Source organism: Dermacentor albipictus, chromosome 1 (genome assembly GCF_038994185.2).
Source record: "Dermacentor albipictus isolate Rhodes 1998 colony chromosome 1, USDA_Dalb.pri_finalv2, whole genome shotgun sequence".
Classification (NCBI taxonomy): Eukaryota; Metazoa; Arthropoda; class Arachnida; order Ixodida; family Ixodidae; genus Dermacentor; species Dermacentor albipictus.
Genome location: NC_091821.1, coordinates 41,418,736 through 41,437,993, shown reverse-complemented (window position 1 = coordinate 41,437,993; position 19,258 = coordinate 41,418,736). Strand labels below are relative to the sequence as shown.

At 47.7% G+C, this 19,258-nt stretch overlaps 1 protein-coding gene across 2 annotated transcripts in view; it reads right to left on the bottom strand.

The window, feature by feature from the left end:
* The window catches only part of LOC135906625 (WD repeat-containing protein 46), a 94,907-nt gene that overhangs the window by 29,784 nt on the left and 45,865 nt on the right, over positions 1-19,258 (bottom strand). For both annotated transcript variants that reach the window (XM_065438110.1, XM_065438101.2), the window contains exon 7: positions 9,875-9,974. In XM_065438110.1, coding sequence (XP_065294182.1) covers positions 9,875-9,974 — 100 coding nt within the window. The remainder of the gene's footprint in view (positions 1-9,874; positions 9,975-19,258) is intronic.

Sequence of the window (19,258 nt, the reverse complement as noted above, 5' to 3'; positions counted from 1 at the left end):
GAAACCGTTTAAATTACAACCACGGGATATGCCCTTCCGATCATGGAGCGTTGCAAGGAAGGTTCCCACTGCTAACAAATTATGTGCCAGTGGTTGGGTACACGTATAACAAGGCACAGTATAACAGGTACAAACAAGACTGCACAGAGGAAGTACAAAGGAACTTTTGACAAACAGAAATGCACCAAAAGAGCCAAAACAGCAAAATGGTGGACCGACAGCACCGGTTATATTTATGGCTATGGCTACTCAGTTGACCTCCAGGATGATCATGACAGTGCACTTTAATTTTTGCTTTCTGTTTCACTAGCTAGCAGCATAAATGGGATGGACGTTCGCTCTTATGCTTCTTTGATGCAGGCTAGGTGCAATTTTCCACTAAAATGCTGTTTTGGAGCACGATGGCACAGAAAACTGCTCTTAGCAGCTGTTCCAGCACTGTAATACCAGTGAGCTTGTCACTATTCCACATAAACAATAAACCATGCCATAAATCATGGCTCACAAGTATCTCTAAAGAATGCAGACTACTATATACAGTAGAACCTCGTTGACACAATCCCGTTACGTACGATTCACGATAGAGAACAAACAAAATGACCCAATACAGCTCTGGTCATTTACAGTTCCTCTTACCATACCAGTTTCACTTACCGTGCCAGTAAGTGGAACTGTATTTCATAGTTCCCGGAAAGCACTATCTTTCGGCACCAATGTTCAGTAGATCGCCAAACTGCAATCGTACAATACATTTTCCGGCTACTAGATACCATGTAAACAAGAAAAGGCGCAAGGCATGAGTGATCTCAGAACAGTAGTCACCAACTGCAACAGCTTATCTGCAATACCTGCCCGCCAGTCTCACATAAAAACATTTGTGCGCACTAAGTTTCTGGTAATTCTGGTATCAGCAAATCCCATCCCGGGTCGTTGCCACACTGCATTCACAGCTATCGCCGCTAACCCTATTGCGATAAGAATCTTCACTTATTTGTTGAATAGAATGTGGGTTGTAGTGCCGTTGGAAGCATACTGCACACTTTTAATCGGCAATTCCGGTGTTGCCCACCAGCTCGATTTTCCATCATGCAATAAGAAAATGCCAAAGTACGCTCAGGTTGGGTCTTTTGGGCCCTACCAGCTCAACAAGCGTTCACGTCTCGCGCTGCAACAATTCACACTGAGTGGGCACGTCAAACTTCCCACCAAAATGCTCCACCCGAGAAAGCTGCTGACCCAGCCCGAATTCAAGGAGCACAAACGTAAGCTTGCCAAAGCCGTAAAAACGACAATGCGCATCTCGGGCTGCTCGAGCCCCACCAGTTCACCATGCGTGGGCGTCTCATGCTACAATGATTCGTGCAGCGCTTCGCATCATGTAGATCTCAATTACAGTGGAGTCTTTCAAATATTTTAGTGACTTCCGATCGTATGTTTTCTAAGGTAGATTGTTCTCACAATTCTTTCCAAAGCGTATGAACGAGGTTCTACTGTATCCCAAGTAACTCAAAACTGATATTAGATTGAAAAGCCTCAGCACCATTTGTCTTCGATTAGACGCGCACAATTGCACCAGTGCAGAGCTTTATACACCACACAGAAGCTAGGCATTTTAAAAATAAAAAACTGTGCAAATCCCATGCACTGTGGGAATCAACGTTATGCAAAGCATTTTGCAGGCAGCTGGTTATGCAGCACTGTTTTGGGTTCTGCAAGGCGTTACCAGATTGACCAATGTGTTTGTGTAAATCCAGTATTTGTTTGTGTGACATGAGTACACTGAACTAGAATATGAGTGTGTGTGCGTGACGACAGCAGCAAAACCATGACGACGGTATCAACAATTGCATGATTTCTATGAATGATCGAATTCATGTGAAAGAACAGCATTGAGGTGTAAGGTGCGTAAGAAATGCAGAGACTATATTCTCATGGACAGCAGCACATGGTACCACTTGGAAAACACAAATGGATGACTTGACAATGAAACTGCAGCACAACCTGAAGCCTGTGTCCATTTATGGACATTAGAACAAGTTGCATGGTGCAGGCTCGCCTTGGTGCAGCAGGCCTCGATGTTTGATTAAGCAGTCCGGTAAAATGAGAAGGGCCGGGAAAGTCCGGTACGAGCTTTGGGAGGAATGAGGAGGAGGCACGTTGCTTTCCGATGTTCGGAATCATTGCTCATGGGGAAGTCGCTTTCCAATCGCTGTCTGAGCCGATGCAACCAGTATTCTGCTACCGAGATGCCAGGATCTTTTTATGCATGCCACTTGGCTCGAGCGCAGGTAGCACACGAGAATAAGAGGAGAGTCGGATTATGAAGCTGGAATGACACTGCAATAACCGTCACGGCATTACGAAGATGAGCATATAACAAGAGGCCCTAGTAGACACCTTGGTCCACTGGGTCAGCATAAGTTCTTGTCATGGTAATAATGTTGTGGCATGCACACATGCATGCATGACATGAATTTATGACATTCAAGGAAATCACATCATGGCTTGACATACAGACAAGCCATAATGTGCATTTATGGCAATCATGTTATGACATGCATGTCATAATATGCATATTCAGAATATATCCAGTTAATTAAATTCATAGCATGTAATTAAATTCATTATTGTTAATTCATCTCATTTATGACATTGATGTCATGATTTCATCCATGTCACGGATATCCTGATAAAATACTTGTTAAATAATGGACCTGACAAGAATGATAATCATGAAATGAATTGATGGCATCGTGGATGTTTCTTTACCTGGATATGTACAAACATGTGTGGCAAGACAAGCGTGCATGACAGGACAGAAATGACATGGCATGTTCATGCATGTCCTGTCATTAACGTCATGACACATGTCATGCAATTCATAGCATTCACGAGATCATATGCATGTCACTCATGTGATGACATTCAAGCCATATCATTCATATCCAGATATATGATTGAGTTAAAAGAAACGACTACGATGGCATCACATCATTCATATCATTTATGTGATGACACACATGCCATGTGAAGCATGTGATGTCATTACACGGGATGCACATGCATGTTTTGTCATTCATGTCATGATGCACATATGTCATGCAATCTATGTCATAACATGCATGCCATTCATGTCCTGTCATGACGCACATGACATGTCATGCAATCTATGTCATTCGTGTCATATCACGCATGCCATTCAAGTCCTGTCATGCATGCACATCATTCATATCATAATACATATTGAGTTAAATAAACGACCATGACGGCATCGCGTCATTCATACAATTTATGTCATGACATGGGATGCACATGCATGTCTTGTCATTCATGCCATGATATTTATGTCATGTCATCCACGTCAGGTCATGCTGTTAGATACGGGGCCGTTTCCTGAGCCTACTTCGAGTTCCCCAGACCACATCGAATCGTACCACAGCTAATTAAGGAGCGCAGATACACGGATGCCACATTCCTGACGCACGCCACGTGCAAACAAGTTAGCGGACCCCACTTCGTGTGCAGCCGGTGGAGCTATTCACTGCTTGGCTCTTCCCGAAAGTGAAGGGACTCTACCGTCCTGGCACTGTTCCAGGTAATGTGAGTCTTGAGGCAAGACGGCTGTGTTGCACCGGGAAGTCCTGGCAGCGTCGCCCCCTGCCCTCTTTGAGGAGGGCATTTGCAAGCCAGTGAGGCAATACCGCAGGGAGAAGAAAGCCCTCGGACAATTGGGGCCCAAGCGTCATCCCCATCCGCCCATTGTGACGACGCATTGCAAGTCAGCAAGGCAAGACCGCAGGGAGAAGTAAACCCTTGGACAAACACCCGAGCAGCGACTATCTTTGCCGGGTGTGACTCCATCGCACGGGCGCCTACCATTGGCCGAAAACGGTGTGACCTGAGCGGGCTCTCCCATTGGCCGAACGTGACATGTTTAATCGACACCAAAGGGCTTAAAAGATGCAGACCGGGAGCATTCCGGAGCATTCCTAGAGCATTCCCTTGAAAAATCTCTCTCGAACTTCTTGCGATGGGCCGCAGCGTCCTGTTAGATATGGCGCCGTTTCCTGAGGCTACTTCGAGTTCCCCAAACCACTTCGAATCGCAGCACAGCTAATTGAGGAATGCAGAAGCAGGGGTGCCACATTCCTGAGGCAGGACACTTGCAAACAAGTTCGTACGCCGCCGGGATTAGAAGGGGGCCTCGGACAATGGAGCCCAATCATCCCCCTTCGCCTTTGAAGAAGACATTTGCTACCGCTGCGCGGCCGTAGCACCGGGAGCAGGTGGGTCCTAGGACAATGGAGCATGAGCACCCCCCTCCCCTTCTCCCCCTTGGAAGAAGCGCATTGCCAGTCTGCGAGGCAAGATCGCAGGGGGATCAAGTGATCAAGAGAGGAGGACCAAGCGCCGACTCTCTTCGCCGGGTATGACACCATCGCACGGGCGCCTACCATAGGCTGAAAGTGGCGTCATCTGAGCGGACTCTCCCATTGGTCGAACATGACTCGACTTCCAGTGCTCGAAGGGTTTATAAAAAGCCTTCCAGAGAGACCTGAGCATTCTGGGGCATTCCCTGATTGACCTCTCTCGAACTTCTTGCCGCGGGCCGCAGCGTCCGAATTGCTGCTGGCCCGTAATGACTGTACGACTGTTAATTGACGCTCACCTCTCTGTAAATAATGTAAAATAAACCCTCCCAAGTTTTGGGTTTTCATCCCGAAGTCCGTCCCTCAACCCCTACATCTGGTTGGCAGCGGTGAGATCGCCTCCGAATGCATCAGCTGGTGGCAGCGCTACAGATTAACCTTCGTCGAGAGAGATACTAAGGAGCCGGGAAGAGCGAAGAAGAGAGAGCCTTCGTCGAAAGAGGTCTGAAGAAACTGGGAGTAGCGAAGAAGGAGCGAGCCTTCGACCCAGGGAGTCCGGAAGAACCGGGAACAGTGGACAAATGAACCGGATGGCAGGGTGCTGCAACCGTAAGTGAGCGCGTGGTTTTTTTTCCTTTGGTTCGCCAGACTCAAATGTTGTGTGTTCATTTTGATAGTTCTGGGAATCGGGAGTTTGATGCATTGTGTGTTTGCACAAATTAATTAAGGAAAACAGTTTTAACCACCTGTCGGGGCAGCTGCCATGGATCTTAGAAGGTTGACGAGGTTGGACTTGTTGTTGGTGTGCGACGATTTGGGAGTTGAGGCGGACGAACGGATGAAAACGCCAGCTATCATAAAGGCGATTAACGATAGTGGCAATGATGGCAAAAGCATTGAGCTTGCTTGGGAGGTGATACAGGAGCCACGGGAGCGTGAGCGTCGTGTACGTGTGCGAGAGCGTCGTGAACTTAAGAGTGAGAGTAAGCGTGAAGAACGCGAGAAGGAACGGAAGCATGAGCTTCAAGAACTTACTCTTAGGTGTGAGCGTCACGAACGTGAGTATCAGGAACGAAAGCGTGAGCAAAAGTATGAGAGAGAGAAGGCAGCACTGATCAAAGAGATACAGTATTGTGATCAGTTATTGGCACAGAGACAACGGCTGTTTGAGAATTCTGTAGGTAGTACAGAGCGAAAGAAAGAGGAAGTGTCTAGATTTTCGCCAAAAGCCGACGAAAACAGTAGTGCCTGTGAGATTGGCTGCAGATTCATAGGAAAAGGGAAAAGGCTAGCTGCTAATGATGCCTTAGTGGCAACAGAGGCCGTTAAAGGCCAGAGTGAGAGCGACGAGGTGCTGTGCCAACAGATGACTGTGGAGACAGCTAGGCCAGCTGCGAACAAATTGGCACAGTTACCGCGCGTGTGCATCGCTGGTAATGTTAGCGAGGTTGCTAGCGAAGAAAAGGGTACTGCTGACCCGACAGAAGCGAGCACCCATGTAGAGTCAGATGTGCGTGCAGAAGTTATAAGTGCGAACTGGACGATGCAGTTGAGAGTAGTTCTCGGGATGGCGAGCTCCGTAGTTCACGAGAGAACAACTGCATTGTTCAGGGATCGGTGCGGCTCTCCGCCAGTCTACATGGCCTAGATAGGGATGATTCAGTTGTTAATCATTCGGACTGTGCGCGTGAGACAGCGATCGATACCGACGGGCTGTGTGCCGATGCACAGCGTGAGCTGGGCAATGTAGTAGAGGGCAGTTCGCAAGAGTGCGAGTTGTCTAACTCGAGTAAAGCCTGCTGCATTGTGCCAGAGTCGGTTGGGCTGTCTGCCAGTCGAGGCAAAGTGAGAGTAGATTTAAATGTAAATCACTCAGACTGTGCGGGTAAGAGACCGATCCGGGCCGACGAAATGTGTACCGGCCTGCACGAGGCACGAGAAGGCGACATGAAAGCGAGTGCAAAGAGAAAGCGCCGTAAAAAGAAACGCGGTAAAGACCGAATGACGGTAATTAATGTAGCGGCGCCAAAGATGGCGAGAAACCCAAAAGGGCAGGGCGCGAGAAAGAAGGTGCGGTCGTCACCGACGATGTTGACACATCCAAAACGAGCGAGCCACAGGTCAAAGGGGGACCGCGAAGCATGTTCTGCACGGACGCGGACAAAGGGCACGGGGCAGTTAATCTCCTCGTCGTTCCGTAGTTCTTTTCAAAGCTCAGCGTGCAGTTCGAAGAAACGCAAGGTGGCAGGACGAGACCAGGTGGGGAGTAGCGACGCGGTCAATCGAGTTTGTGTTGAAAGCGGGGCGCGAGGACGCCAATTGGCAGGAGACAGTAACGCCTTGAAGGAGCTGTTAGTGAATCAGCCCTTTTGTTGTATCTCGGTAGCCAGAGTAGCTTTCAAACCGCGCCCACCTCGAGTCAGACTCAAAGTATGAGTCAGACATAGCGTTTGGAAAGGGAGGCCAAGAGCGCTTCCGTAGAAATGAAGTGTCTTGTTTTTTATTTTGAGCATCGGAAAGTTTTCGCAAACTGAGACTAGTATTTCTTTCAATGTGCAAGGTTTGAGCTTTGTTTATGTTTTCGTTCGAGAAGCTCGAGATTTGAAAGACGCGTTTGTGTAAACATGCAGTCTCGCGAGATGCTCATTAATAAGTAGATAGGCTTTCTTTTGTGTGTGTGTGTGTGTGTGTGTGTGTGTGTGTGTGTGTGTGTGTGTGTGAGTAACCTGAAGGTCAAGGTTATCGTTGAGAGGCCTATCGTAACGCGCGTGTGTTTTAGTTAACCTTCTTTTTTTTATAAGCGTTTTTTTATCTTCTAAGGTTAACCGCGTAGTTTTTAGGGAGTGCATGAGTTGCACCGAGAGGCGATCTTAGTTCCATTAGCGCGTGTCCTGTGTGGACGGAAGGAAGCAGATTTATGACTGGGTTGCTCGTGTGTTGAGGGCAGCCGTATTCTGACTTCTCTTATAAGAACGCGTGGAACGAGTTATTAAAAGACGCATCATTTTAAGAGTTCTGCGGAGTGTGTAAGTCCCGCGAGTTTAATTGTTCGTTTAAGTCACGTGTCCTGTAGGACCTTCAGGGAAGAAACGTGAGTAAGCGTAAATGAAAAGTTTGCCTACAACGCAAGTACGCGTTTTGTTTAGTGACCACAAGGCTAGTGCGCTTGTGATTACGTACTTGTGAGGTTGACCAGATTGTTCAGTGGCACCAATACCTGCGATAAGTACGCTGCTGCGATAGATTGGAAACATGCTGTTCGTGTAGTTAGGCCACTTAAGTTATGTTCGGCTGTTTTCATTTGTTGTTTGCATCGTCAACAACCTTTTGTTTTGCAACAACAATAGTACTCTGGTCTTGTCGGCATTCGGGGAGAAATGGATAGCTGTTTGGAGGGGTGGTTGGAACTGTTTTGTCGAAGTTGGGGAAATAAAAGATCAGGGTTCATTTTGACTCAGTAATAGCCTGGCGAGTCAGGGCTGAAGAGCCTGCGCTTACGCGTGGTGCAGCGCTGTGTTGTTTTGTTTGTTTGACTTATGTTCTCCAGGGCCTAGGATCCCGAAGTTCGTCAAACGAGGCTCGACCCCAGTACCCTGCAGCTTCTATCAGCGTTCCTCATGGCCAGCGAATTGAGTTCACCGGCCATTCAGAACAACCAGGGCGAGGACGAGCTGTTAGATATGGCGCCGTTTCCTGAGGCTACTTCGAGTTCCCCAAACCACTTCGAATCGCAGCACAGCTAATTGAGGAATGCAGAAGCAGGGGTGCCACATTCCTGAGGCAGGACACTTGCAAACAAGTTCGTACGCCGCCGGGATTAGAAGGGGGCCTCGGACAATGGAGCCCAATCATCCCCCTTCGCCTTTGAAGAAGACATTTGCTACCGCTGCGCGGCCGTAGCACCGGGAGCAGGTGGGTCCTAGGACAATGGAGCATGAGCACCCCCCTCCCCTTCTCCTCCTTGGAAGAAGCGCATTGCCAGTCTGCGAGGCAAGATCGCAGGGGGATCAAGTGATCAAGAGAGGAGGACCAAGCGCCGACTCTCTTCGCCGGGTATGGCACCATCGCACGGGCGCCTACCATTGGCTGAAAGTGGCGTCATCTGAGCGGACTCTCCCATTGGTCGAACATGACGCGACTTCCAGTGCTCGAAGGGTTTATAAGAAGCCTTCCAGAGAGACCTGAGCATTCTGGGGCATTCCCTGATTGACCTCTCTCGAACTTCTTGCCGCGGGCCGCAGCGTCCGAATTGCTGCTGGCCCGTAATGACTGTACGACTGTTAATTGACGCTCACCTCTCTGTAAATAATGTAAAATAAACCCTCCCGAGTTTTGGGTTTTCATCCCGAAGTCCGTCCCTCAACCCCTACAGTCCGAGTTGCTGCCGGCCCGTAATGACTCTAAGACTATTCATTGACTCTCACTGTATATAATGTAAAATAAACCTCCCAAGTTTTTCATCCCGAAGTGCTCAACTACAATATGGAGTGGTATTCTCCGTCGGTCACTTTCGAAGATGCTATCACTTTCGCAAGATTTCGTGCAAACGGGAACAAATTGTGCAGGCTTATTTGGCCAGCAGTATTTCTGGTGCTGTGCCAAGTGATATTAGGGTGTCTCAATGGCCTCCTCACCCACTGTGATGAGCAGGTGCGCATTGAAGCACCTTACTCGCTTTCTGCGCAATGTGCCAGGAATGCTGTTGGCTGCATACTTCAACAAATCCGATGCAGAGTCACATAAAATGCCGCGAAAGTGATAGCAGTACTTCTAAATGTGATCGCTTGAGAACACCACCCCTGTGAGCTTGTTATCTGTGATCAATGAAGCACAAATTACATCAGCATGCCATCTTCATTGTGAAAGCTTATATTCCAAAAATGCTTCCCTTCTGTGAACGTAAATTCTGCATGTCTTTTTTTTTCTGATCACAAACGTGGAGGGAATTATTTTTCTTTTATAATTCAGGGGAACGTTACGTTCAGGTGCACTTTTTTTTTTTTAATTTCAACTCACAAAAATTGAGTGTGCATTAGATTCAGGGGCGCATTAGAATCATGTACATATGGCATTTTGACTAGCTGGCAACGTACAAAAGGAACAATAAATGCCCTTTTTATATGTTTAAACTTGCATACTTTGTTACCAAGAGCACTGAGACCCCTTAAATTTCATGCTTTCAGGTGGCCAATTTTCACTTTCAGGGCTCATTTATATAGACATGCACTATAAATACATTATTACAACCTAGTTTATACCTTCATTGGCGGTATCAAAAATGGATATTTTTGCTAGTTTTTCGTGGCATATCCACTCATATTTCAATCGTAAAATTTTCCACAGAGGCTCCCCTGCACCTACGCAATCTGAAATCCACAACTAGGCTTTTCATATGTTCCAAAATTCATGAACATGAACATGCTACAGCATGACAAAATTTTTTGTTTTGTTTTGATTTCCATTCGTCCTTGAGTCAAATACTACGCAAGGGCTAGATTACTCACAGTCCACGTTGGTCCACTGCAAGGTCCCTCACAGGTGCCTTAGCACACAACATAGTTACCGCTGGTTCCCTCATATTAGGCGTCCACATTTTGACGACACCTGCAACAAGAGACAGTTCTTGCACTCTTGTGACAGCACTAAGCAGACAATACAGCAACATTGTGAAAAGTATTAGGAATAATTTTTACTTTTCAACCAACACTCACTATTTGGTCCAAGTAAAGCACACTTTTTCATATATAAGTAAGCACACTTGCACTATTGCAGCTGCCTTAACCATTTACTGAGTCAATGTATTCAGTGACAGCAATCCTGCAGCGTCATCTTTGCTATCTAAATTATGCCTGCTCTACCAAGTAATTTTCACGAATAAAAAATAAAACAAATAGCAAATGGAACCAACCGTATGTTGATGGGTGTTGTTTGTGCTAGTCAGGAGAACTTTTTATATTGTGCACAAATAATGATTTCATAAGGTTTAATTATCTAACGTTTAATTAACCTTTATAATCAATAAGGTCTCAATGCAGAAGTTGTGGAGGTTGTTGTGAAATGACTGATAACAGCATTTAGAGCAATCTAGGCCTTTTGTTGTCTTCTTTCTTGAAAAAGAAACTGCAAACTTGAAAAGAAATGAAAACATGACAACACGTCTGTACAGCAGCGGTCTCAAATGTAAGTCTCATCATCTAATACACTATGCATCTCGCAACGTTCGAAGTCAGGTGTCCGCGCTTCATCATGACCGGAAATGGTCACTGAAAATTGCTGATGTGTCAAGGAATGAGTGCAGCCGCCTGATACCAGCATGATAAGCTAGGCCTGTCAATTTATGTCAAGGGATGCTGCAATTGCTGCTGTGTTGATGCATTGTCACGTACTTTTTGTTTCCGAGTTTTTTTTTTTCTTGACAAGAAAAGCTACCACACACCTAGCTGCTATTGGTAATTTCTCAACATCCTCCACAACTTTTGCATTGATAGCTCATCACTACATAACTAAATCAAAAGTTAGTTACTTAAACATAAATTTTTAAAAATTATTCACACACAAAAAAAAATATTTCTGGAAGGCATTAGCAATGACTATCGACACACAGCTGGTGCTGTTTGCATACCGACCCTTTTTTAAAAATTATTGGTGACATTTAGCTGCGAGCATCAGTATCATGCTTTGTATGTGAAGCTTAAAATACAGCAACAACTCATTTTTGCAAGCGTAATTCGACTACATTTGGATGTCCTCATTCAATTGCACATAACATTCCTGGAAGAACTCCTTCCATTCCTGGAACGACTCCTGTCGGCTGTCCACTGAATTTTCGTTAAATACATTGACACCACGACGAGGCCGAAAGTTCCAATGGCTAACGCCAGTAATGACAGAGGCAGTTCACTTTTAGAGGCAGTTACCTACACCTATATACCTATACCTATACCTTACAATAAGTATACAATATACCTATACAATAAGTATAGGTATATCAAAAGTAGTTTACATTCATGTGTATGGATCAATATGCAGTGGATTCTTATTGATATGATCTCATATCGTATGATTTCCCGGCGGCAACGTTTCCGATCGACAACACAAAAAAATGACCCAATACAGTCACACTTCTTATTTACTGGTAATACGTTCCAAAAATACACAATCTATCTGCACCAACATTCAGTACATTGCCACACTGCAATTTAATGATATGCTCTACGGCTGCTAGATCCTGTGTAAACAATAAAAAAATCTGGGGATTTCGCGTGGTGTGGGACAGCCGTTCTTTGAGCGGTCACTCCGACATTGGCCTTGGCCATCACCACCGGCTGATCATCAGCTGTGGAAGCGAATAGGTTAAGGGTGCTCATACTTATACAGAGCATATTTAAAGGGCCCCTCACCAGGTCTGGCCATATTGAGCTGACAAGCACAATGCATAAAGTACACACTAACGATCGTGTCTGCCAAGTATTACATCCCTATGCGCCGTGGAAAGAGCTTGCATTTTAAACCAAACGTTGTTTGCCCTTCTCCTCGAGGGTGCCGCGCTGCGAGCCAGAGTTGACATCAATCGTGCAAGTGCACCTACGTACATGGTAGTGCTGCAACGTCACTCACAGCGACACGCAACTTCTGAGAATTACTGAAAGCAACAACAGTTATTTCTTTAATTTATTGCTTCAATATACAAATTAAAGTTTAGACAAATAATAAAACATACAAGCCAGATGTCTGTGTTTTTGTTTTACTTCATACTGTAGCATGAGATGTACTTCGTTTCATCTGCTTGTTCCCATATCGTACAGTGAAGCACGCAGAGAACGAAATTATGTCATTTTCTATCGCATTCCAGCGCCATGATCATGCTCTTTCATCCTCTGACGCCTGCCTAAGTGCCTATGATTGTGGCTCCGTCTTGATTGACATCAGGTGTTCTTGTGCATGAGGAGCGAAATCGTCCACTGCGCAAAACGAGACAAATGCTACAGCTCACGCACGAGATCGTCACAAGACGTGCACCACTCAGCAAAAATGTGAGAGAAGGAGGGGAAAAACAAAAAAGGTAGGGCCTGTGACAGAATCATCACGCGATTCTCCAGCTCCAGTATGGTAGAACGCAGGAAAGGATGTCGCTTGCGGAGGTTAGACGGGACAAGTGGGCAGAGTGTCTATGTTGGCGGTGATGCTCGCCGCCTGAAATCATGAGTTCACGGCATGTCGAATATTTCTATGTCAGCTATTAACGAACTAATTTGAAAAATTCTTGCAGTGGAACACTCCCCAGAGGGCACGTAACAACTCCCCGGTGTATAACCGAAATTTGCTATGTGGCCTGGTGAGGGGCCCTTTAACCCTTTGAAGGTTTTCGCCGTACATGTACGGCGGCGGTTTTCTGTCCCGCAAGGTGTTAGCCGTACGGGTACGGTTCCGACCCTCCGTTTGAAATTTTGCACCATAATGACGATGCGTGTTCACCGGGAGGTGCTGCCACCTCTTAGCACTTACAAGATGCGTTTGAAATTGGTGCTACCTTTTTGGGGAGATAAACAGAACTGATTGCTAGCTTCAGCGCGTTGCTAAGACTGCGGTAACGCCCCTTTGGCGGTTTCGGTTTCGCCGCGTGATCGCAACGGAGGAGCGCGAAACGTCATTTTTTTCTTTGTCGGCACTCTCTTGCAGGGCGGTGGAAGTTGATTTATATCTTGATTGGCACTGCTCTTAGCTTGTTTATCAGCGCCGTTCGCGAGGTATTCTCACTCTCAGTGGCAACGCACTTTCGCGGTGTCGGTTCCGCCGCGTGATTGCAACAGAGGCGCACGAAACGTGGTTTTTCTTTGTCGGCACGCTCTCGCAGGGGCGGTGGAAATTGATTTCTATCTTGATTGGCACTGCTCTTAGCTTGTTTATCACCACCGCTCACGAAGTATTCTCACTCTCTGCGGCAACGCGCTTGCGCGAGAGGGTGCCTCAGACCTCTGCCCAAGGCAGCCGCACGCAGAGATGTCATGTGTGCGCCAACACAACTCCTCGCTCCAAGAGAACAGACACGCATTTTAGGTGTGCAGACTGCGATAAGGCGCTGTGCGTAGACCCGTGTTTCGAGGAGTACCACGCTTAGAAATACTACTGAACATTTCGCAGTTCTGAGTGATGCCGACACCAAAATACTGTTTCTAATTATTTTTTACTATTTATTCCCGACTTTATACATTTTGTACATTCAAGATCCGCAATAAAGTAATTTGACCACCTGGGAAAGTTTTTTTCAAAATAATTCGACCCTCAAAGGGTTAAATGACATGTTTAAGTGCTCCACATAAAGCGTGTAATTTATTATAAGGCTTTAAAGATGTGCATTACTATCGATCGCAGCAACGCCGCTCCCCAGAGTTTTCAGCCACCTCAGTGCCATCTACATAACTGGCGCGTGACATCAGTTGCGCAAGCTATCTGATTGGCTACCCAGCTTGCATCATGAATAATTTTTCGAAGTTTATGGTGAACAAATGTTGTTGGTAATGGGTAATCTGTCTCTAGAAAAAAAAATTTAACAGAACGAGAATACAGAATGAAATTTGAAGAACAAAACACCGAAGCACTTTCGGCATAGAGAAAGTGTCATCTGCTTGTGTTACAACTTGTTCCATGTTGATGCTAACTGCGTGGTCATTGTTGGTCTCGAGCTTTATTTTTATGAGCACCATAGACCGCCCATGTCATGTTGTGGGTTGCAAATCTAGTGATCGGCGACATGTCAAGCTGCGACATCGTGTCCCTATGCAAGGCAACAGGCGAGTGAAGTGGCTGCAGCGCATCAGGTTGTCGGTATTTTATCAATGCCAGGATCCACACGTTTGAGGCCGCCACTTCATTATTACCACGATAGAGAGTTTTAGCATGTTTAGCATTCCGTAAATGCAGGCGGACTGGCCGTTTTGCCAGATGAGTGGAGTGCAAAGGTAAGCGGCTTGGAGAGTGCAGCCATCTCGTCGCGCAGAGCTCAACCATACTAACACAGAGCTAAGACAGCAGTAACCAAGTGTCTTGTTCTTGTATTTTGCTGCTGCTGTAAATTTTTGGCGGCAGTGTAATCGTGAACAAGTAGGCTTTTTATATGTTTAAAATGTTTTGCATTTTACATTTGGTTACAGCGATATTAGCTCTGTGATAGGCTAATGGAGCTATGTGCCACCAGGCAGCTCCACCGTGCAGGCCAATCACATTTACGCCTTAACCCATTTATCAAAACGTCCAGCTCGCCTGCATTTACTGGAATGCCGGAGACGCTCGGCGCTGAGACAGAATGCTCTCAACACACACTGCTTGGATAGCTTTCACTACTTGGATAGCTTTCATTGGGGCTTGATAGCCAGGTGGTAGCAGAGAGGTTGGAGAGACTTCTCACACTGGCTCTACGACACTGGAAGCAGACGACCTGACATCACATCATGACGCAGAGCTAGTGAACTCGGAGCTTAGCCCAGATCGTTTGGCAAACGAGTTGAAGGGAAAAAGCAAGGCTAGGGAGGAGGGTAACTTGCAATCGTCCATAGCTCTCTTAATGTGAGACGTTTCACTTAATTTGCGGCGTGATTGTTTTACTGCAGCTGTACCCTACACACCTACAAAGTTTGTCCAAACTGGTTAGGGGACCCTTTAAGTGAAGCTTTCTTTGGCATTTGTGAAGAACGGCGTTGCTGCTTAGCGACCATTTGCTAGTTGAAACCCCACAACTCGGATGGACGTTTCCACAGGGAACTGCCTCGCTCACTACCGTATTTACACGATTGTAAGTCGACTCGAATGTAAGTCGACCCCCCCATATCGCGTGACAGGAAAAAAAGAAAAAAAAAAGAGCTACCCGAGGGCGCATTCCATAACGAAAATTTATTAGTAGCTGGAATGGTCACTGGACTACTCGTCTTCACTAGTGCTGCCATCGTCATTGCTGCTATGGTCCCACAGCGCATCATCGTCCAGCGAAATTCCACATTTGGCAAACGACTGCACTGTGGAACAGCAGCTCACGCTGAATGCACCCAACCACACGCAGCCATCAGGGAGGCTCTTTTGACAGGTCCAGTTGGCGTCAGTTTGCGGTCTTCTGCCACCAGCCACTCGTACTCACGACGGAGCAGGTCCTTAAAAGGCAAAGATACGGGCTTGTTTCATGAACATGTCCCACTTCACTGGCAGGGACTGATCACGCATTTCAGCGACGTACGCGGCAAGCTTGGCCTACAGCTCCGGAAAGCGCCCCAACTTCGGCCCATGGGAAATTCTTTGCTTGCCGTCACAGGTGAAAATTTTGCTTCACTGCAGTCGCCACTCTTGCACCAACCGTTCAAAAACATCGAACTTGCGGCCCGCGACGCAGTGATTTGTTTCTTCGGCGTAAAGGGTGGCAGCCTTCTTGAACACTGCTGTGAACGCGAGCTGAACGTTTAGTGGGCCTGGAGAACTCATGACGAGTGAGGAAGCATGGAAGTAGCATGTAGCCAGCAGTCGAGTCGAACGCGTCAAAGTAAGAGCTACCACAGCACAGAGCACCTATATAAGCTACAGGAAAATAGAAACATGTGAGCGGCGTCTGCTCTTCCATGAACTATTGATACTCCCTGCAAGTGCCGCCATTCTGGGGGTGCCGTCACGAATGGAACAGTGGCACTTCTAACGACTATCGACAGCCCCCATGAGTGTTGCGTGCGATGTAAAACCCTAAAAAATGTTGAAAAACTCTTCCGAAAAGCGAACAAACGTGCGGGATAGTGAAAACTATGGGTAGGGGCCATAAAGCAAACATAAAATTGTAACTATGTTGTAGCTCCCCTGATATCTCATTGGTCTCAATTTTTTGGCGGTGCCACGTTTTGGTTTCGATTGTAAGTCAACTCCCCCACTTCAGATTTTCAAATAAAAAAAAAATAGGTCGACTTACGATCGTGTAAATATGGTATGTTGCACTCGATCATGCACGTGACACCCATGACAATGATGGAATGACCGTGATGGCATGAAGATGATGGTATGATGACAATGCAACAACAATGAAATGAATGCATGACCAAGAACAGCATAATGACACTAAAACCATCACAATGGCATGATGATGACTGCATGACAACCATGGTGCAAAGACGATGGCGTGGCGATAGTGGTACGACAACGATGGTGTGATGATGACTGCATGACCATGAGATGATGACGCCAGTGTGACTACGGCACCTCGACCATGGGATGGCAATGCTGGAGTGACGATGATGGTGTGACAACGATGGCTTGACAACAATGGAATAACAACAACAGTGCACCAACCATGGGTATGACGATTGCATGATGGCTATGAGATGACAATAATGGAGTGACGATGACGTATGATGACGATGGTGCGACGACAATGGTGGGCTGACCATGGAATGACGATGCTGGAGTGACGACAATGGTATGACGATGATGGCGTGACGATATTCTGATGCTACTGGTATAACAATGTCAAAGCAAAGATGGTGTGACGAAGGGAATGACTGAGTTTGAATGAGGACGGCATGATAGCAATGGGACAATGACAGTGTGTGAAGATGGGTTTGCACAAGGCTCACCCTACGAGCTATGGTCAGGAAATGGCACAATGCTCCTCCACTCTATAATGCACAAAGGCGCTACGGCAGGGTTCGTCGACTCTCTGACATAGTGCAGAGAAGGCTCCAGAGTCAGATTGCCAACAAACATGGGTTTATCCACCCGAGATACAGCACAGTGCAACAGTCGCGGCACTTACAGGCAAAGGCGCACCACAAGACCGATCGAGTGCGCGCGCCTGCTGTGCTAGGGCTAACTAGGAAGCGGTCCACCAAGCGCGAGAATGAAAAGTTGCGGGAGCAAAGGTCTCATGTAACCACCTTGTTGTGGTGTGCGCATCTGCCACGGCGATAAAGGATAAAGCGCTCAGCGGAGGAGAGCTCAAGTGGAGAAGGTGGCCGGGTGCCACTACTCGAGAGGCCAATCAGTGCGTGTCCCAGTGACACTTGTTTGCATGGTGACTTGAGCCGGGTAGGGAGAAGAATGGTTTGCATGGGAAATTAACTCCAACACGCTAGCCATGTCTGCCATGTTGCCGTTAATGCTTTAATGCAACAACCGTTTTCCACCGTGCCGGCCAAGGGATTGGTATTGGCAGTGGAGTGCGAGGCATGAGCCAAGGGAACTGCGCTAGGTCTCCTCTCCTCCTGCTCTCGCGCGGCACCTGGCATCTGAGGGGCTCTCGTGGCCAGCGGAAGTGTAGCAAAGGGTTGCAAGGAGCCAGAAGGACCTGCCCTGTAACCTCCGCTTGCGACATCAATCACGATACCCATGCATGCGAGGAGGTCATGTCTGAGAATCATAGGCACGGAAAAACCCGGGAGATGCACAAAGCGCTGACGACACACGCGATTCTCCCAGTGCATAACCAACCGCACCGAGCCGCACAAGGCAGCCTGCGAGGTGGAAGGCGGTGTCGGAGGCTCTAATGCAGATGGAATGCTGGTGCAAGAAGCCATAACCTGTTCTTCAAACATTGAGACCGAAGCCCCACTATCCAGAAGTGCCACAAACTGCCGACCAGCGATCATAAGGGTATCGTGGAAAGGCGCCGGCATGGGGGAAGGGTCAGTTCCAGCACAACACACCACTGGAGCCAGAGGTTGCGTTTCATTACCATGCACTTATACTGTCGCCGCCAGCGAGGGGGAGCTCACTGGCAGCACACGCTGTTTCCTGACGGGCGAGGAGGCTCTTGCGTCGGGCAGCACACTTTGCATGTTCGGGCAATGTGGCCGCATTCATGACAATGGTAGCAGACGCCTCGGTCCAATTGAGGGGGCCTGGGCACGTCTCAACCTCTAGGTAGCCTCCGTTTGCTAGCCAAAGGGGCACCACGATCATATTTCCCTTCGTGTGCAGGGGCACGGGGTTCGTGTTCTCGTTGGCGAGTACAGGTCAAGAGCGCAGTCGGAAAGATCAAGCGCATCTCGGTATTCTCTCGTGGCCGAGGCCGCCTTGTATTTCAGGGAATTATGGAGTGACGAGTCAGCACCAACCCACGCACAACGAGGTTCAAGAGAGGCGGACGGCGGTGGCAGTGGGCGGTAGGCTCTTGCTGCCAGTGTGTCGTCCTGAATCCGCTTCGCATCGGAGGGAAACTCGTTTAGGTCACAATAATGGGTGCTCCGAAGGCAAGCGGCGAAGGTTGGATGGGCTTGACGAATAGCCCGCTCCACCTTCTCGGCATCAGATGCTATGGGGTCAGCAAGAAGATAGAGCTCCTGCATAGCCCCGACATACTCAAGCAGAGGTTCATCGGGGTGTTGGGTGCGAAGATCTGGCTTGCAACGCATGTGGCGCTCATAGTCAGGAGGGAGGAATTTGCTGCAGAAAAGCGTCCTAAACACCTCCATCGAACAAGCTTGGCAGCCAACAAGTCGGTACCACTGTGCCGCATGGGCTGTTAGTGAGATGGGGAATATAGTGCCTGGCTTCGCGCTGTTGTCCAGCTGCGTTGCTTGTTGATAGCAGTGCAGTGCCTTGAGGTACTCCATAGCCCTCGTGCGGTCGAATAACTGCCATACTCTGGGAGAGGTACTCGTAGGGCCACTTGCCATGCCTGGCTGAGGGGACTGGAGGTCTCCCTTTAGAGCACTCGGCTGCGAGCAGGCCGCTTTCATCAGGACTTGGAGAAGCTGTGCTGCTGTGGTGTGCTGCTGTGGTGAGCAGCGGCGTTTGCTCGATGCCAGGCGTAGCGGTATGAGAAGGGTCAACCTGCACCTGTTCTTCCAAATGCACACCCGTCCCTGAGGGGCCAGTAAACGGCATAGAGGAGAGCTGGGTTACCATTCCAACAGGTGCGTGAG